Raw genomic sequence first — 20,164 nt, 5'->3', positions numbered from 1 at the left:
TGAAATGGATTTTCGCCCCCCAACATGTTATATTTGCAATTTGGCCCTCATTCATCAATTCCTGGGTTTGTCACTGTCTATCTCTATCTCTATATCTCATTTTTTCTGATAAAGCCAACTCATGGAAAGAGTAAACAACGATCATACAGTTAAAATATTTTTTTTATCAAAATTTTTGAAATATTATATCACCATATACTAATGAAATTGTTACGTACCTTAGAAAGTCGAGTTTTTTAAATATAAATAAATGGGCATGATACGTGGCTATAACTTAGAAATCATCAATCTTTTGTCGCCACGTTTATCGTGGGAAGGCATCTTACGGTGTATTTGCCAGCTAAACAATAACATATATTACTTGGCCAAAAAAACCAATAATAAACTACACAAGCCAACATCATTGGTGGCGGTAATAAATATACCATTAATATCATAGTCAAGATAGCTTAAGATTTAATTACTCTCCAATCTCAAAATATAAGTATTTTAAGATTAATATATAAATTTAAAAAAATTACAATTAAAGTATATAAAAATTATTTTAACTGGTAAGAATTTAAGTCGTAATTCACAAAGTTGAATTCACATCCCACTATTTCTATAAGGGTTTTATTGTTGGGCAATCTTTCAATATCACAATTTAGCTATTTTCAAATGTCAATACTGCCCCTACATAATGTAAATTGTAAAGAACACTTCGTTTTGTGGCACCAATTGAGAATGACTGGTACTTGGCCTTCAACCCGCCAATATCTAATTCCCACTCCTCTACAAATCAATTTTAATAAATTATCTGTGAATTTTATTAAAAGTATAATCTTCAGATTTATATTCGAAATTCAAATTCCAATTTTATTAAACTAATGAAAGACATGTTTTTTAACAAAATATGTCAACTTGACAAGGATTCAGAATTTGTTAATGTAAGAACGTATTATATTTTAGATTCAACACTTTCAAGAATTTAATAGGGAAAAGTCAAGCAAATGGGCCAGCGTATGATTCAGTGTTCCAAGATGCATATATTTTTAGCGGAGTGTGAATGGGGCCGGATCAGTAAATCAATATTGATTCGCTTTCATAATGTTTCTTGGAAGAAAATTAAAGCTTAAAATATAGGGAAATGATTGAGGCAGAGAAATAAAGGGAGCTTGAGGCTAAAACATGGTAGCGTGAGGTGATTATTAATTAATTCACAATTAATCATTTAATTAACTCATGTTTCAGTAAACGTCTCACACCAACTCCCTAATATGATAAAAAGCATCAGCGATGTGGACCTCATGATGGAATTCAAATTTGGCCTAATCCAAATAATATGAAAATAAGGTAGTGAATAAAAGTTAGTTTAATTAGTAAACATTTAGCCATTAACCTAAAAGACTATAAGATCAAATCCTTTGCTGTTATAAGAATCTTTCGCAATCTGTAAGTACTTTTATAAGAATAAAAATATAAACATACCAACAAATAACCAAATAAGCATGAAATTTTGAATTTGAGCTTGTGTGAATGAAAAAAAAAAAAAAGAGAGAGAGAGAGAGAGAGAAACGCATTGTACTAAGTTTGAAAATCACTCTCACCATATGTGGATTGGATAAAGACATTCATGCTATGATTTTAAATGTTGGGTTACTGACTTAAATGCATTTCTGTTTTTCCTTTCAAAGTTATTTATTGAGACCATGTAATTCTTTAAAAAAAAAAAAAAAGAACCGGAAGCGTGAATGAAGGACCCACGCAGGAAAAAAATGAAGCAAGAACAAGAAGTCTCTGTGCTTTGAGTGGGTGGGGCTGACGACTTCATCAATCACTTGCTTTTTCCTATTTTTTCCTGACACCTTCACGTTATTGCACCCCAAACCCTTTGGCCTTCACCAATTCACATGCCATTCCTATTACAAGTCTGCCATTCCCCCCCCCCCCCGAAAAAAAAAAGAAAAAACAAGGCTTCTGATTGGGTATTCCATACACTTGTACACAGACATCACGGGCGACAACCAAGCCAAGCCGCACTATTCACAACCTCGGTAAAATGCACTTGCCTGCATTTCTAATGGAAGGAATCATGGCAGGGTAAGGCCGGAGGAGAAGCCGATTCCGGCCAAGTTACAGCCTTTCATCTTGCAGTCAGGCAGTGGAATCCATGACCAGAGATTGGTGTTGGAATCCAAGGAGATCCACATGATGTCCCAAACTCCTTCCCAATTCGTCACCAGAGATGCTCTGATCACTCCGTTCCTCTGCCCCAAGCAACCCATCATGACCCCATAGACCCTCTCTATCTTCTTCATCACCTCGCCCGGTGCCTTTGATATGAACTGCCATTCCCTCCCTGTTCTTCCCTTCACGCCCCACATCTCTATCCCCTTCATCACCCTCTTCCTCCCGTCTCTTCCTCCTCCTTCTGATTCCACGATCATCATGTACCCGTCACCGTACACGTGTAGTCTGTCTATCACGTTCCCCCAGCTGAACCCTACTCTCATCTCTCTGTCTCTCTCGCCCTCGCCTCCGCCTCTCTCCAATCTCGGCCGCACCACCACCGGCGACTCGCACGCTCCTGTGCACGCTACCAGCACGCTCTCTCTCCGACCGTTGATCACGTTCAGGAATATGCCTTTGTCGTCCTCTTCTTCCTGTCCTCTGTTTGTGTCCTCTGCTGCTTCTGTGGCTTTCCATGTGTCCGTGATGGAGCTGTACACGAAGACGACCGGGCGGTTCTCCACGAACTCCGCGAACATGAACCTGAAGTGGCTCGACCCGGGTGGGCCGGTCACCAGCTTCATGCCCGATCTCCTCCAGGAGGAGGTGCCGCGTGGGCCCAATGGGCTGGGAGGGATCTTCTTAACGGTCATGGTGACTAGATTAACCGCAATAACTTCCCTCACGGTGTTGGAGGCGAAGAGGAAGACGTTCCCCGAGGCAGTCAGGAAGTAGAGATCTTCGGAGTGGAGGCGGATGGGCTTCAGGAGCTCCGTGATCGGGATCCGGAACCATCGGTCGGAGCGGTCGGTGAAGCCGTGGAGGACGGCGTCGCGAAGCCACCGTTTCTTGTAGACGAAGAGCCAGGCCGTGGAGCTGGACCGCGAGTTACACTCGCGGACGAAGCTCTGGTCGGAGATGATATCGGAGAACGACTTGCTGACCAGCTTTAACCGGATGATTTCGGGTAAAACCAGAGAGAGAAAGATGTTCTGCATAAGCTCGGACGGTAGGAGGCAGAGGCCGATAGCATTTGGCGCTGAATTCTGATGATCCTCCATGAAAAGAGCGGTCAGGGGCCGACGAAGTCCCACAATTGCCTGTCACTGACAGTGTATGCGGGAAATTCTGGGAAGGGGTGGCTCAAAATGTTGCATATATAGTGGGAACCTGAAAGGGATGTTGAGATTGTGCGTCTCCTGAATTATTATGATTTGGAGAAGCAAAAAGACAACCTAAAAGAAGGAGCTGAAAACTAGGCAGAAAGGACAGTGACTCGGAAAGTTTTGGAAAGAGGATGATCCATCGTCATGGACGGTGTCATTGGCGGAGACATACAGAGTTATTTAAAGGCAAAAAATTTATAGTACAAAGATAAGGTTGGATTTTTGTAGTTGGCCAGATGTGGAGAGCAACTGAGAATGAATGATGATGATTTGAGAGGAACACGCAGGATGATGAATTAATTAACGTTGGGGTTATCGGCATTGCAAGATTGATTTGGGAGGGTGGGTAGGTGTAGCTAAGCAATTAGGAACTTGAAGCGGAGAAGGAGCAGGGCACTCCTCCACTTCCCAGTGTTTTCAAGTCAATCAAACAATTTCTTTTTCTTCAAGGCTCGCTCACTGTTTAATATATTAATGAATGGTCGTGAAAATTGTTAGGTGGAATAAGACATGAAATTTTAGGTAGACTTACCCACACTATACACTTCAATAGTAAACCCTACTTGCTATTTAATTGCCTTCTTACTATAGACACGATAAAGTTCTGGAGGATCCATATCCTCCATTCAATGCGGACATAGTTTCTCTCCACCATGTCTATACTAAAATTCTGAATCATTTAAATTAAATCATAATAGTACAAATTAATCTATGCTTTTAAGAACTATCAAATTCAATCTCATAGTTTAAAATTGCAATAGTTTCTCCACTTAGTGGAGAGACACTTCCCTGCAATGAATGCATTACTCAAACTCTTTTCCTTCTAATTAATGGTGGAATGATGACAACAGCAGCTTGCTGATTTGGAAAAGCAAAACTCCGAGGTGTAAAATTCTTAAGGTTAAATAGAGGATGTTTCACGCAGAAAAGAAGGGACGGTTTTGAAGACAATAAATGTATAATTACACTAATCATGGATTTAAGTATTTAACGCAGCTGTGTCCATCATTTTCAGTGATTTTTATGAAAGCAAACAAGGCATGGGACAGAATTAACCGGGCTCTGTTTGTATGCCAGACTGGAAAATGTGGTATTGACGTAAAAAGAATATGAAAATAGTACATGACTGCTTAGGAGGGGCGCTTGAATTTGCTTCTTCACTCAAGATTCAATTGCTGAAGAACAGCAGCATCACTTTTTCTAATCAATGTACTTGCCAAACCGTTTCTTCCAGAGTAAGTATTTTCCACTATAGTAGAATGTTAGAACTTATTATAAACCACGTCTACTGATATGGCTATGGGGTAAACACTAAATTCATAAGACCAATGAAGAGAACCGCCTTTAAATTAATAGGGACTTAAGACTTGGGCAAAACTTGAGGACACCCTTGGACAAAATACCTCGTATGTCATAATACTCCATAAAATGGCCATCAAACACACTTTGTTATCTCTTACCTTCAAGTCTGTCTCTCCCAACCAACCCCATACTTGATCAGCCTGAGAACCTATTGGCTACTCATCTTTTTATGTTTGTGAATGGGGCTATCAGGGTGTCACTGACATTGTGTTTTGATTACAACAAGAAGAAACAAGAAATCCTTATGTCTAACAGCTAGTTGTGAAACTCTCGACCGATGGCTTTATTGCTGCTGCTCAACAGCAAGTTCTGTCGCAATATCAAATAACAGTAACATACTAGCCAAAAAATAATATTAAGGTTAGAGTAAGTTAAATCAACCACTAAATGTTTAACATCAAATCAAACGTTGCCATATGACTGACTTGACAGATAACACAGCATACTTACAAGATAATGAACAAATTTGTGAGAGACTTGAGGCCAGTGCCCATGACAAATAATCCAATTTCAGACAATTTTTCCTAAGTAGCAATAGCAATAGAACCTAATATATCTACCACTCCCAACCATTACCCCTTGTCCTATTAGCATAACATCACGCAATATCATGTTCAGAGTGCCAATGGCCTTATCACCTAGTAGGAACGTAAGCTCCTCCATAAGTAAAAGGTAGCAGGTTTAATTCCACTTGTAACCTCAAAACCCTGGTACCTGTCCCTCTAATTCAAAAAACAAAAAACAAAAGAAAAGAAAAAAGAAAAGAAATCATGTTCAGAGTCAAAGATGCACAGGAGAAGACCACACAATTTCTTAAAGTTGGGGGCCTTGGAGTAACAAAGTCCACAGCTACTGATAAAAAAAATGATGGAAACCTTGTAATATATATTTTCAAACTGACTGACACATCCATATTACCTCATAACAAAGCCCACCTCAACCGCAATATTGTGCAGGATTATCACGAGGCAGCCCTCCCGCTGAGACATGGTGTTTGAAGATTAAAAATCAGGACAAAAAATGATACTTCATGTAGAAAATTTTGATCCACTGAAGATTAGGCTATCAAACAATCTCAGAGAGAGGGCAACACGTGAAAAACAAGGTATTATAATAGCAAAACATGACCCTACTGAAAATGATCTGACACAATGCATGAAAAATTTCTAGAATTGTTACTAGAGATAAGACGGCAAATATACTGCCAAAAAATGAAGTCCTGGCAAATCAAAGTACAAATGCTCATACAGATGCATGTTTACCATGCACGGCCTTTCGTTGATCCTGATCCACCAAATCATCATCATCATGATTATTTTCAATATCTGGCTGCTTAGACACTAGTGCATCACGCTGTGGTGGAGCTTTAGTAGATCGAGTAACTGACTGTTGATAAAGAATTCCCCCTGCAATGGTAAAAAGCAGACAAACCAAACCGATTGGGCTGGCATGCTTATCCCAAATAGTCACGTTAATGGCTACGGTAAGAAACTTATTGACCACTCCAGTGACGGTAAATGCTGTTGCGGAAACAGCTTTTCTAGCTGCAAAGCCAAAGAAACTGATGAGCAAGCCAAATACGCATGACAATGATACTGCAGCAAATGCTGGGGCTTCAAATAAATGGCCCGAGTTAGATCTCAAAGCAGCAAGAACTTCAACATTCTCTCCCGTCAGAAACCAAAATATTGGAGCCATCATCAGTGACAACAAGTTATTGTACAGAACGAATCCCCAAGTGTTCAATCCAAGATTCATCACCATATGTTTGATATACACCATCTCAGTAGTAATTGTTACCAAATAAGCAAACGCCCACGAATAAGCCATCAGCGAAAATGCAGAATCAGTGGCCACATACCCAACAGCTCCGCCCAGAATGATGACCAGCGACAAGAATGTGAGTTTTGAAGGGCACGGTTGCTTCCGAAAAGCAGTGTCGGCTACAGCAACCAGAAGGGGAGTCAAGGATCTAAACACTATGAAAGTGTCAACATTTGCGTGACGGAGAAGATTCGTATTGGTAAAGATTGCCAGATAAAATACGACAGCAGCTGGGAAAAATTTCTTGGCAGTTTCCAATGTGAAAGGATCATGATGTAAAAATCCCAACTTCCCCAAGACCCACACCCCAAGTGCGGAAGTCAGATACTGCAATGCAGTTAAAAGGCCAGGGTAATTGAACTGAGTAATAGCATACTTGTTTATGATGGCGAGCAAGCTGGAACAGAGTGCATACCCAACCACGAGACTGCTCGTGGTGTAGTACTGCTTGGTGGCGTCGAATCGAATCCCCGACATAGCGCTACTATTTCACCAAATTCACCTCCCAATGTGACAAAATCCCGAGGAAATCAGAGGTTAAGCAGTGTGAACAACTTAGAAATCAATTGAGAAGAGACACTGCAGGGCATCATCGCGATAGCTCGATTCTGGGAATTCGGGATAGAGGTCGATCTATCAGAAAAGGTCGAGGGTTGAGATGGGATGGGGCACAGAGGGAGCTTGGCTGAAAATAAGGGGAGGATTGAACCACCGACACAAAGATTAACGCAGATCTTGGCCAAAAAGAAGGATAGGGAGATATGAGAAAATCAGGAGCAGTGAATGAAATGAGATGAAACGGGGAGCAATCGGACGCACCGAAATAAAGAAAGAATTGAATGGGGAGAGAGAATGAGAGGAGCCAAGGCAATCGTTGGAGCCTTGAAGGTAAGGACCTAGGAAGCAGCGGCAGGAAAGAGAGAGCCAGGGGATACGTAGAAAAGGCGGGCGGGCAGTAATACGACATCGTATAGGAAATACTTGCTGTGGGGTAACGTGCATCCAGCGAAATCAGGCCCAGCCCATCATCGTAAACCACGTCTGCGCATAACCCAATTTCATTGTACTAAATGGGGCTGCTGTAAACGAGGAAGGGCAAGCTAGACGTGCACGTAAATTAGGGCGGAGAATTTTTGCCCAACTCCTCGGCTGCACTAATCTTAAAATATTATAAAATTCTTTACCAAAAGAAACATTATAAAATTTATTGAAAACAACCAGAGAGGTGCTTCCCCATCAAGACTTAGAACAAAATTACCTCTAATAATGAAAAAAATTGACAATTACTTTTAATCATCACACGTTTGGTTCAATTGGCAAGGAACTTGTACTAGATTGATCATGGTTTTGATTATTTCCTCTTTTTGGGAAGTGATCCTCATGGAAGCCCTGCATCTGTCGAGCCCGCGTTTCGGAGAAAGCCAGAGGTTGAAAGTGATTCTACGTTGCTAATGAAAGCCAGTAGCAAGGCAACGAAAGGACAAAGCAGGTCACATTCACAGTCACAGGCGAACGATTATTGATTTTTTTTTTTTGAAATAATTAGTTCATTTATTTTTTAAAAAAATAAATTATTAAGAAAGAAATAGATGTCATGCGTGAGGGGGTTTATAGGCTAGTGTTGTGATAAAATTAAAGTTGTTTCAAAAGCAGATTTTGAGTGAGTTAGATGGCAGTAAACGACTAAGAATATGAATGAGCAAGACAGGGGGGGTCCAGATATGACAGAGAGCCCAGAATTATTGATGAAGACATAAATTAAGCAACCTGCAGAGAAGGATCAGCTCAGAAAACACTGTAGCGAAGTCTGAAGAAAATATATCCAATCCTTTCTCTTCACATGGCCTGGCAATTAAAGTAGGTTCATGTTCATACACAATTGAATGCTCTGTGTGTATTTATTATCACTGGAATTGTACAAAAAATAACATAAGAATACTTCCTCACGGGAGTGACTAAATGAATAATATATTTGATTTAACTACACACAAAGGAATAGGGAAGTGATGTGCTTTAGAGCAAGGGGATAAAGGCTGTGCATTTATGATTGGGGATGTGGGTCTGCTGGTTACTGCATCAGTATGTGTGAGAACTGTGTAGTGAGAGACAGAGAGGGTGTGTTATATGTACAGACAGAGGGATCTTTTTTTGTTTGTGTATGGGGGGAGTACAGCAGAGGCATGTGGTAGCTCTAACTTGGACCAATCATATAAATTTTGGTGCCTGGAATCTGCATATGTACTATTGTCTACTACACACACACACACACACACACACACACACACACACACATCTATTTCTTGTTTGCTTCCCACGTCACAAACTATTCCCATCTAAATTCTAAATCATATTCACACAGTGCCTTTAGGTTTTCCCTAATTATATTCTCGAGTGTTGACTTCTTTCCCAGCGGACAGCCATATATAAAGCAAGCATGGTTTTTCATGTTGGAGACAACATCAAAAATATCTGTACCATTTGCTAGCTTCCTACATCAAATGCTATGATTTTATATTTACTCTCATCTGTCACTTGGCATCCTCATCGAATCTCTGAGTATTTAATTCTCAACACACACACACACACCCCACCCTGCACTGACAGTAATTTTAGCTTTCCCTGAAGCTCTTCAAAATTTCATAACCAATCACATTGAGGCTTTTTCCTCACCTTCCCTCTGCATTAACCCCGTGCCCAAACAGGACCTAAAATCATTACAAACCCATATACAATGAAAATCAATACTTGCTGGTGCTTTCAATAATTAACCTGGATTATCTGTATTTCCTATACTGCTAATTCTCTTCGAGCAGCCATTATTAGACATGATTATATACTTATAGTTGTGTAAAGGCTTGGCCCTGTGATGTCAATTCACGACATGTCAAGTGGAAGCACAGAACTACTGCAGGTGTGTGTGTGTGTGTGTTACATTTTGCTTTCGGCTAAATACTGTTATATCAATTCATTCTTATGTATATAGTGATTTTCTCTAAAGTGGTAAATACATAAAAAACAGTTAACTCACATGACTCGCGTAATCACTTTAATCTTTCAGAAAAATACCACATAAGGTGAATTTTTCTTTTGGTGTTCATCGAGCATTCTACTTTCTTTTTCTTATTTGGTTCACTTTAAATATAGCCACGTTTGGTTGTAATATAAGCAGCAAGCATAAATGACGTCTAAGCTATCAACGAAGAAGACATTCATCAACGTTCACAATGCGTTCTATTATTTATTTGTGATTACGCCATTACGCACGCCAGTACATATAAATACTAAGCTGCCAAACTGTTTCTATCTCTATGTAGGGCTATTAAACTAAGTAGCTACACCTAACCTTAAATATCGTTACATGTTCATATAACAGCAATATATTCTCATCGAGGGAAAACTAGCGAGAACTCATCAAGTGATCATCCTCTCTGCTCTAGGCTGCCGGAGCGTAGTCGTAGTCGCCGTCATCGTCGTCGTCATCTCCATCTCCTTCATACTTAGGTCTGAGTTGAGAAGCACATCGATCTTGCAGGTTATAATTACACAAAACAACATCGACATGCAGCTGCCAGCACTCGTCACTGAGAACGACCACCATTTCTGCACCAGCAAGCTAGAATGGTACTAGTTAGCTACAGCTATATACTAATGCACCGCATAAGATATATATGAGAGCTCAAAAGCTTGAGTGATCGGAATGGCAAAGGAAAAATGAAGTTATATATAGAGCGAGATCCAGACAAGGTTATCAGCCGGGGGAACAACCGGCACGTGGAAATATGTGCCCTAGCGATGAATGAGTGTGTCTGACTCGTGAGAATAAATCCTAGGTGGTATCCTAGTTGGCAAGATTGGAAGCACAAGACACGGAGAGACACAGACACGGTGATCTGATAAAGCCAGCAAATCGAATTTATGTAAAGGACATGCAGATACACTGATTCTCTCTGGTTCGTCAAGTTTGGGAACGTGTCTAGGAATGAGAGGCCTCGAGCTCCATCGAATGAAATGGCACTGGAGATATTTTGCATTTTTTAAAATATGAAGAGGGCATGTCTTGTTCTGTTGTGACTAGTGACTATTGTCCACAGAATTTTCTGAGAAAGTAATGAAATTACGGAGCAAGAATCTCAACTCAATGATCTCGCAAGCTAGCCCTAGGAGAATCTCCTCACTCGGAAGGGGAATATACACCCAAACTTGAGAGTGCCTTGGAAGCTTATCTATCTCTAGCGTAATATTTATGAATTAAAATTTTAAAAAAGATAACGAGTAAATAACGGAAATATGGCAACATTTTTTGCACATTCTAACTATGCTAAAGTGATACTGATACTGCACCATTATTTCCTGCAACAATTTTCACAGTGATGGAGTTGGATTTCTTCAACCCCACTTCTAACATCATATCTGTTTGCTTGCCCTCATTCCTCCAACGTGTCTTCCTTCTATTGTAAGTGATAATAAGTTTTGCATCAAAATGATAATTTTAGACTATATATAGATATATATTATTGGGAGGTCAAGTATGAGTTGACTTAGTATAGGAAAAAATTTAATTTCGGATAAAGTTAAATAAGAAAAAAGATAAATAAATGTAAAAGATATATAAACTTAATGCTTTAATTTTTTGAATTATAATATGATGTCATATTCCCTTATGTATATATACTCTTAGATATCATTGAGTCCAATCACGTTCTTCCTTGCAAGATGCTCCCCTATCGGCCAATTTTACCTATAATTAAGTTGGCAAAAATAATTTTACTCAAATCTAATTTTGGCTAACTCAAATCCAAACAGAATGTTAGCCAAAATTGAGCTTGACCACAAGAACGTTGCCCCTTTCTCAGACATAGTTTTGGCCTTTTGGGTTTAAACATGATTTAGCCCAAAAAAAAAATGTTGCTTGGTTTTAAAACTAAAAATTCTTACTTGTCGTTTTAGAACTTGTGGTGTTTGACCATTCTCAACAAAATCATGCCTGACCAAACGAACTATAGTTTCAAAAAAATTATCCCATTGAGAATAAAATAATCCATTTTCAACCTCTTCAGGTAATTGACTTATTGTTGGCCTGTTCACCCGTAACATCTTGTCTCCGAGGAGTCCACTAGCAAGACGTTTCCCCTTAATGACACGGGAATTCAATTACAATACACGATATCTAATGACTAATTTCTCGCTCAAGCCAGTGCACTGTTAACATGCAGTTGAAAATTCATAAATACAAGAGGGAAATAACATTATCCTCAGCTAACATAGTTGAGAGCCATGAGGTCAATTTATCCATGACAGAATCTGATCACAAATTGCATGGCTCTGCTGCTGATTCAGTAACATCCAACAAAGTCACAACTAGTACAAGACAAAAAATAATTCCATCACGCATCTATTATCTATTAGTAACCTACTCCTTGGAAGATTTGTTGATCAGAGATTTGTGGATATGAGGAATCACACCTCCCCCAGCAATGGTTCCTTTTATCAGGGTATCGAGCTCTTCATCACCCCGGATTGCTAGCTGTAAATGCCTGGGAGTTATACGTTTAACCTTGAGATCCTTGCTTGCATTCCCCGCCAACTCCAATACTTCAGCAGTTAGATATTCCAAAATAGCGGCAGAGTAGACAGCAGCTGTTGCTCCCACTCTACCATGTGCTGTGGTTCTGGACTTCAACAGCCGATGAATCCGGCCAACTGGGAACTGCAGATCATATGCAATAGCATAGAAGTATCATAAGAAAACTGATCCAATTCAGTTAAAAAACTTGACTCAATCAACACTAATGAAAGGAGCTCTATTGGTTTAAAGGTTCTTCACTCATCACAGAAATACACGCCCTTCTCTAATCCCTTTATACGGTTTATTAAGCACAGTAGCACTGAAGTTGCATTAGCCAGTACGCCTTCAGGAAAGAATACCATTACAATAAAAACATACACTCCATCAAAATGTGGAGAGTTGGCATTATATAAAGCAAAGCTATCAGAAAGAATTGAAAACTTTTGATGAGGTTATAAATTTCAATAAACTATCTAAATCAACTACTTACTACCTAATAAGAATGGTGGGGTTCGTTCGTCTAGGTAATGGCCCATAAAAATTCAACTAATCAGAACTTACAAATGGAGAATAGTCCTTTGTATACACACTCAGTTAGTCAAAAGGGAGGCAACATAAAGGGTCGCAGAAAATTATCAATAGTCAATATTCACGGCAACTTGCTGCCATCAGCTAGCAAGAAATGACCAAACCGAATGAGCTTCACAGACCGGGGCCTTCAATAATATGAAATGCAAAAGAGCCAACTATCTAGTTATGGTTAACGTCACAAGCAAACAACAAAAACGTTCTGTTTCATATCACTGTCAAGCTAAATTTCCTAAGATATATATATATATATATATTTTCCTGGGAACTTTCCTAATCCTAAGAACAAACGAACGCAGGCATTAAAAAAAAAGGAGAAAGGTAAACAATGTAAACAACTCGTGAATCTAAGTTAGATGAGTCTTGCAATGTTATGCTTTCCTAAGAATGCACACTCACAAACGATAAAAAGTTAGGGAAATAAGAAACAGAATGTATAACTCATATGTCTAAGCTGCATAACAGTTGATGGATTAACCTAAATAAGCATACAAATAAAACATTTCAAATGTACGCTATAGCTAATAGCAACTGTTTATGAAAAATCACCCTTCAAGTTCAAGAGTTCACTTGTCGAACTAGTGCCCTGTTCAAATTGTACGCAAGAACTAGATTTAAAAAAAAAAAAAGGCTAGCCTATTTTTTTGCCGTGCCAGAATTTAGCGGCACTCTCACGGAATAACGCAAACATACGAGCAGGACCCATAAATTTTCAGAATAAATAAGTCTCATATTTTCCCGTGAGGGAAAATGTGCAGATTGCAGACACATAACAGAACACATCAACTCAAGGAAGTCAAAATAGAGAAAGGAATAGCAAAGAGACAGAGATCTAAACAAAAAAGAGAGCGACCTGAAGTCCGGCACGAGAAGAGCGAGAAGTGGGCTTCTTCTTGTCCTTGTCTTTGTTGGCAGCGGCGGCCGAGGTCTTGCCGGTGATCAAACCCTTCGCGCCCTTCCCCGACATCTTGTCCCGCCAAAAGAAAAAGGGCTAGAGAGAAGTCCGATTTTAGAGAGAGAGAGAGAGAGAGAGAGAGAGACTGCAGCCGCTGGTCTCGAGTCTCAACTTTCAAGTTTGGAGCTCAGTTGAAGAACGTACGGGAAGGATTTGGCATGAGAAGAAAAACCCAATTTATAGAGCCCCTCTTCATTGACCCTTTTACTTTGTGCATATCACACACGAAGCTCTCCTTTTCAGTTTTCACTGTTTTTTCAATTTTTACCCCAACCATTTTAGCCCCCGCTTCACTTCACAGTTTGCACGCCAAGAAACATCAAGTTAAACTTTTTTCTTTAGGCAATATCTAAAATAATATTGACTTATATATATGAATGTTTGACTCAGTTTAACGTTTACGTTGCAATATATATTTTTTTCATTTTAAAAACATTAGTATAAAAAATTAACTAAAATTTAATGCTATCAATTTAGTCTAAATTTAATGAAGCATATTGTTAGGTTTCAAAATTCTTTTTTTGGGGGCCCAAAGTTATGTTCCAAAATTTAAATCTCAATTTTATCATTAAATATTAAATATACATATTTCAATAATATATTTTTTCTGATCAAAATTTAATAGAAAGTGAAATGAAAAATTTGTGATAAAACTTTAATAATATAATTTATAAATCCCCGACTTATACATAATAAAGTAATTAGTTAGGCGATAAATCAAAAAGAGATAACAAAAGAGTGAGAGTCACGCATGTGAAATATAATTCTAATTTAAAATTAAGTCGATCTGCTCCTGCCTCCTGGCCACCTAGATTTTATGAATATTTTTCTTTTTTTCATCAATACCATTATAACTCAAGGCCTATCAAGCCTCAGTAATGGCAGGACGGAGACCCAAACTAGAGTTTCCAGTGAAAATCAACAAAAGCATCAGTTATAGTTTTACCAAGAAAGAGGGGAAAAGCATCTGTCGTGAAGTGAAGATAGATTTTTAAGCAAAGGGTAAAATATCATATTAGCTGAGAACTTGCACCTTAAGGAATGCCAATGCTGTAAAATTCGAGACAAGGATTTCACTTCAAAAAAGAAAGAAGGAATCAAAAGAAAATCGAGACAAGATCAAAACAGCTGGGTGAACTGACTTGACTTGGGGGAAAAATGATGTTATCTTGTCATTCACAAATTTAAACATAGATTTGCGGATGATAGAACAAACAATCAACAAAGGGCGAAAAAAACTGGATTCGAGCATGAAAGTTGAACTGTATCTGCAGAATTCTGCATATCGCATCTCCGACTCAGAAATACTGATTTGGCCGCATTAAATGACTCAAGCACTATCATGTTATTAATTTTTACTAGGTTACTACGCCACAACACCCCCCCCCCACACCGAAAAGCCAAAAAAGAAGGGTTCATCTAAATAAACACCAAGCATATTACAAAGTACAAACTGGATAGAAAAAGGTCGCTTGATTCATTAAATGACCAAAGTAAACAAAAATTTACAAAATTTAGCTCACGAAACCTGTTATGTAGGTACTTGTCTATGGCATGATAACCCTGCCGTTCCAAACGACCATCCTTACCAGGATCGCTATTCCTCCACCGCCTGTTCCTTTTCTTTGGATTTCTCCTCATCTGCAATATGAAAACCCTCAATCTTGCGTGAAACCTCGTCTGCATTAACCTTCACCTTCGCAACTGATCCATTTGCTGATATAGAGTCCGACCCATCAAAGGTCAAAGGCCCAGTTTGCCATATTCTGATGGTTCCATCCTCAGATCCTGAGGCATATGATTCTCCCCCAGGAGAGAAACGGAGGCAGTGAACAGGACCATGGTGGCCCTTGTTGCATGCTGTCATCGAGATAGATTGTCAAAATAATTATACATAAATCACATCAGTTATAGAATAAACTGAAATATCAATCCATCTAAGCATATTGGAAAACACAAGTCAGAAATGTGAAATAGACAAAAGGTTCAAGCACCGCAAGCATCAGCCTGCATATTAGGTAGTGAAAAATAGTTCATTACTTACCAATCTCATGGCCAGTATGGAAATCAAAAACACGAACCCACATGTCTTCTCCCCCAGCAACAAATTTATTACCATACTTAGGTTCCAAAGAAGCTGATTCAATGGTGCAAGGCATATCATAACTCTTAACCAAGCCATAGCTGAAAGACAACAGTAACATCCTAAACATGAGATAAAGAATACTTTGACCAAATTGACTAGTTTGGCTTAATACTTACTAATTCGCGTCCCAAAATTTAACAGTAGAACCATCTGCAGTTACGATGTAGCGCCCATCCTGACTCACTTCAGCACTGGTCACAGATGACTTGGTCTCAAGTGTCTGGACTATTTGGCCACTTCTTATATCCCATAACCTTTGAATTGTTGACTAAAATCAGTGCAATATAGCATTTAATGTTGAAATCAAAATTTAGAAATTGCAACAAGAAACAAATAAAATCCAAGAGAAGCTTCAACATCACATGATTAACTGAGGCACATACCTGACACCTCCCATATCAGTACAAGAACTTAATATTGTCTGGTCACTATGAAGCCATGTAACAGTTCTGATCGAACCAGGGGACTTATCAACTTCTCTCGGTGATGCATCAGGACGATTCAAGTCATAGATTCGGAGAATTTTCTCTACTCCCCCAGTGAGTAAAAGATGTGTATCCTGCTCCCAGGTATAAAATAGTAATGCAAGTGAACAACGAAGCATTTGTAGTCTAGGTCCCAACAGATAACAACTGTTGATGGCATCAATTAATTTCCAGAGTCTACTTTTCAGATAGAACAAATTCAAGAGTATTAAACAAAAAGTAACCACTAAACATCTATTGTCAAGAAGGCCAATGGTGTGTAGGGAGAAGTCAGGAAAAGAAAGAGGGGAGCAAGGGAGAACTTCTAAAATTAAGCATTAAGAATTCCTAATAAAGACCTTGAGCTTCTGAACCATTGTAACTTGCATATCATTTTTCCATCCACAGAAACAACCAACAGTCATCATAGACAAAGAAAAATCAGCAACTATAATAGTAATGATTTCACCCAAAAAATCATTATAAAGAATCCAATCTACCTCAGAAAAAGCACATGCACGAACAATGTGCTTGTGTTCAAACGAGTGTAATTCATCTCCTGTTAATGCATCCCAAACTTTCCTGCACAGGAGAACAAAAACATGATCCAGCAACCTCAGATTGATGAACATCTTCTACCATTGGTAACACGGCTCACTGCATTTATAGCTCAAAGCCTAGAACTAAGAGTGTTAAAAACAAAAGGAAAAGAGAATTTTTTTTGTGGGGCATCAAAAGAGAAAACTTGATTCAGCCAAATACTGCTCCCATTCTACTAAAAGACAAGCAAATATAAAGAAACCAGTTTTCAACTTTAAAATTTTGAAATTGAAAAAAATTAGGCAAGGAAAACTTGAGATGCTAACAACTCTGATAAGATGATGGATTGATTCAGCACAGTGGACAACTAGCCAACAACAGGGCGCACTAGTGATATCATCATATGCTGAAAAAATTAACTAAACCTTTTCAGATGCATTCCACACGAGCTGAATCCATTAATATCAATGAAAGAATCTAGTTAAGGCAGATGATCTAATCCCAATGAACTAACAAGACAATTCGCGTTACCAAAAATGCATAGGACAGTGAGCTTCGTACTGAGCAAGCAAAAATTGATGAAGCAATTACATACGATGAAAAGTCAGCAGAGGCAGTTGCAGCACGTAAAGCATTTGTATCCAAGCAGCAACTCCATACCGCACCTTTGTGCCCTTCAAATGTTCCAATCCAGTCTCCAGTCTCACCATTTCTAAGCATAGGACTAGAATCTAAACACCACAAGAAAAGCTCAATTGTCACCTTAGTGGAAATATTTTTCAAGGAAAAAAAAAAAATCAATGAACAATGTTGCAACTTCGATACATTAGTGCTGAAATGCCAACACCCTATGCGGGTTTTAATTTGAGTATCAGCAACTCAAGAAAGCATCCTAATTACTGATCCACTAACATCAGCTTTTCAGTTTCGGAATTATAAGCGATAAAATATTGACCCGTTGAAGTCTGAGTGAGGCCACGGAATAAAACAGAAAATGAGTCAGATGCATCAAATTATGCACAATCAAAGGGAAAATAACAGTCAAAACCAGTTTCGCCTTTCCATTGCAGGCAAAACAAGTGCAGCCGACAAGCATAAGTTCAAAAACTGAATTTCGAAGCCAAAAAGATAAGGCCAGGGCTGAAGACATCATACCCTTGCTTGCACTGATGAGGAAGAATCCATCGGGCGTAACAGGACTGTAAAAGAGATCCACTACAGGACGGGAATGGCCGTGGCAAACAAGCGGAACCGCCACCTTTTTCTTATCCATTCTTGAAGAAGATAATCCAGTAAATTCAAGCCTAGTTTATGTGTAAAATAAGCTAACAATGAGAAGATTCTTTTTTCTCCTCCCTATATATACTGTTCTTTCTTTCTTTCCTTATTGTGATTTTTTTTTTCTTATCCGAAGTGTGAGTTGCAAATAAACCCTAAATATATGAGAACTATTAGAAATCGCAACCAAAAGAAGATTCAGAAGAAATAGTCACTAGCAAAAATGAGAAATAAAGCCCTCGGTGAGGGATTAAAACGAAAGTGCGATCTCAATCATGCGAAGATTAAGAAGAAATGGCGGTATTAAAAACACAGGTGGGAAACGCTGATTCACTGAAACTGGGAACCGAAAAAGGATAATATACATGAATCCACACCTCCTAACCCTCTAAAAAAGCTCTGAGAAATTGAGATCTAAGGGAGATGGAGACTAAGAAGAAACCAAACGTAAAGAAAAACTACAAATGAAAAACGAAGATGGAGAAGGGAACAGAGAAGATGGGAACAGAGCAGGTAAAGGCAAGGGCTAGGCGCGAGGAAGTGATGGTTTGGGATGTGCTCTTTTATACGGTGATTTCTAGTCGGGGGTCGGACCCCAATGGCAAGGAATCGTACGATGTCGTACGAGCAGAGCAAGTGAATATATAATATAATGGAGATGTCTTGTGCATACATCATAACCCTCAGGCAAGATTAATTTTAAACAAACTCCTTAAAATTCCAAAATTTAACTACACATGTAAGAGACTTGAGTGAAATTAAAGAGCTAGCTGAAATTATTTTATTATCTCCAGTGAAGCTAGATGTATAAATAGCTTGTATAAGAAAATTAATAACTAATATATTAAAAATAAACAATTAACATAAGTAAAATTTACAATTTTCATTGATAATATAACACCATTATGAATATGAAAACGTGAAACTAGGAGGATGAACAACTCATGTGGGAGAACAAACAATTAATGTATAGAAAATAAACAACTAACATATGTGAAATAAGAGTTGCAAATTCATGATTGTGTTACATTATTAACGAGGGTTGTGAATTCTAGCTATGTCAGTTGTTTATTTTTCATACATTAGTTGATAATTTTTCTATATAAGCTATTTATGCGCATTATTTCATCAAAGATAATAAGGTCATTTCAATCAAATTTTAAAAGTTTTAATTGAAATTAAGTTGGATCAAGGGATCCTCATTGAAATTTTCCTTATATTGTATCCTTGAATTGCTTAACCAACTTAACATCCATTTCGTGAATTGTTAATGTGTTAATGTAATGCCAGTAGAAACATGGATGTTGCATCTAGCAAAAAGGGCTTATTTCTCACAGTGTAACGAACAAAGTTCAAATCCCCATTAAAAAAGGTGCCCGTATTTAATGATTGATTATGCCCCTGAATATAGCTATTTCTAATATGAAGATACTTGTAAGTAATAAAAAAAATATGATACTAATAAAGTTGAGTCTAGTGAAAAGAGTTAGTCTTTCACAGTGTGGCAAATTCGAATCCCACCTAAGAAATGTGCCCACATTTAACACCCAACAATGTATTAAATAAAATTGCCTCTAATGAAAGAATATTTGTAAGCAATAAAAAATGCATTAATATCATCGAACCCTTTATTTTTAATACTGTCTGTTGAAAAAAAAAAGAGATCTACCATTTGCCCTTGATATCTCATGTCAAATAACTTCTATGATGTAAAATCTATTTCTTCTACTTATAAAAAAAATATTTATCAAGCCCAGTCTTTTGTTCTATTTTTGCTTTTAATATTTATGTATTGCTATCATTAGCAAGTTCTAAATCTTATACATTTCATCACAACCATTACATTTTCACACCAAAGGTTAATTAGAGGACTATTCACAATCATAAGGCCTTGTTTAGTATGAAGGTGTGAATTTTAAAAGATCAGGATTAGGATTGATAATGAGATTGAAATTGGGATTGAAGCTTTAAAAGTATGTTTAATATGAAGTAATATTTAGATAGAATACTTGCCATAATTTTATTTTATAATCCATCAACAGCTATCAAAAGACCATGATGACCCTT

At 38.2% G+C, this 20,164-nt stretch overlaps 4 protein-coding genes across 8 annotated transcripts; all 4 read right to left on the bottom strand.

The window, feature by feature from the left end:
* Positions 1-1,928: 1,928 nt before the first annotated feature.
* On the bottom strand, positions 1,929-4,302 carry LOC129319976 (uncharacterized). The gene has a single exon (XM_054965097.1). It carries the CDS (start codon positions 3,267-3,269, stop codon positions 2,070-2,072), a length of 1,200 nt encoding a protein of 399 aa, XP_054821072.1. The 5' UTR covers positions 3,270-4,302; the 3' UTR covers positions 1,929-2,069.
* Positions 4,303-4,764: 462 nt separating this feature from the next.
* On the bottom strand, positions 4,765-7,477 carry LOC129319977 (GDP-fucose transporter 1). Of its 4 annotated transcripts, none has more exons than XM_054965098.1 (3): positions 5,999-7,477; positions 5,655-5,716; positions 4,765-5,458 (listed from the first exon to the last, which is right to left on the bottom strand). In XM_054965098.1, the coding sequence occupies exons 1-2, from the start codon at positions 7,035-7,037 to the stop codon at positions 5,673-5,675; spliced, it is 1,083 nt and encodes a 360-aa protein (XP_054821073.1). In that variant the 5' UTR covers positions 7,038-7,477; the 3' UTR covers positions 4,765-5,458; positions 5,655-5,672. The 4 variants fall into 4 exon arrangements, with proteins under 4 accessions (XP_054821073.1, XP_054821074.1, XP_054821076.1 ...); XM_054965099.1 differs by having other exon boundaries at positions 4,765-5,045; XM_054965101.1 differs by lacking the exon at positions 5,655-5,716.
* A 4,291-nt stretch (positions 7,478-11,768) lies between these two features.
* On the bottom strand, positions 11,769-14,105 carry LOC129320181 (probable histone H2A variant 3). Its single transcript, XM_054965436.1, has 2 exons — positions 13,568-14,105; positions 11,769-12,267 (listed from the first exon to the last, which is right to left on the bottom strand). Exons 1-2 carry the CDS (start codon positions 13,679-13,681, stop codon positions 11,971-11,973), a joined length of 411 nt encoding a protein of 136 aa, XP_054821411.1. The 5' UTR covers positions 13,682-14,105; the 3' UTR covers positions 11,769-11,970.
* On the bottom strand, positions 12,129-18,647 carry LOC129320180 (uncharacterized). Of its 2 annotated transcripts, XR_008595691.1 has the most exons (8): positions 17,975-18,647; positions 17,415-17,550; positions 16,780-16,861; positions 16,199-16,374; positions 15,932-16,069; positions 15,714-15,853; positions 15,198-15,529; positions 12,129-12,267 (listed from the first exon to the last, which is right to left on the bottom strand). XR_008595691.1 is itself a non-coding variant. In XM_054965435.1 (7 exons), exons 1-7 carry the CDS (start codon positions 18,090-18,092, stop codon positions 15,267-15,269), a joined length of 1,053 nt encoding a protein of 350 aa, XP_054821410.1. In that variant the 5' UTR covers positions 18,093-18,647; the 3' UTR covers positions 15,069-15,266. The 2 variants fall into 2 exon arrangements, 1 of the variants encoding a protein (XP_054821410.1); XM_054965435.1 differs by lacking the exon at positions 12,129-12,267 and having other exon boundaries at positions 15,069-15,529.
* Positions 18,648-20,164: the final 1,517 nt, after the last annotated feature.

The sequence above is a fragment of the Prosopis cineraria genome, unplaced genomic scaffold, assembly GCF_029017545.1.
Source record: "Prosopis cineraria cultivar Desert tree isolate PC_DT_omini unplaced genomic scaffold, ASM2901754v1 PC9, whole genome shotgun sequence".
Classification (NCBI taxonomy): domain Eukaryota; kingdom Viridiplantae; phylum Streptophyta; class Magnoliopsida; order Fabales; family Fabaceae; genus Prosopis; species Prosopis cineraria.
This window is presented reverse-complemented; position numbering and strand designations above follow the sequence as displayed.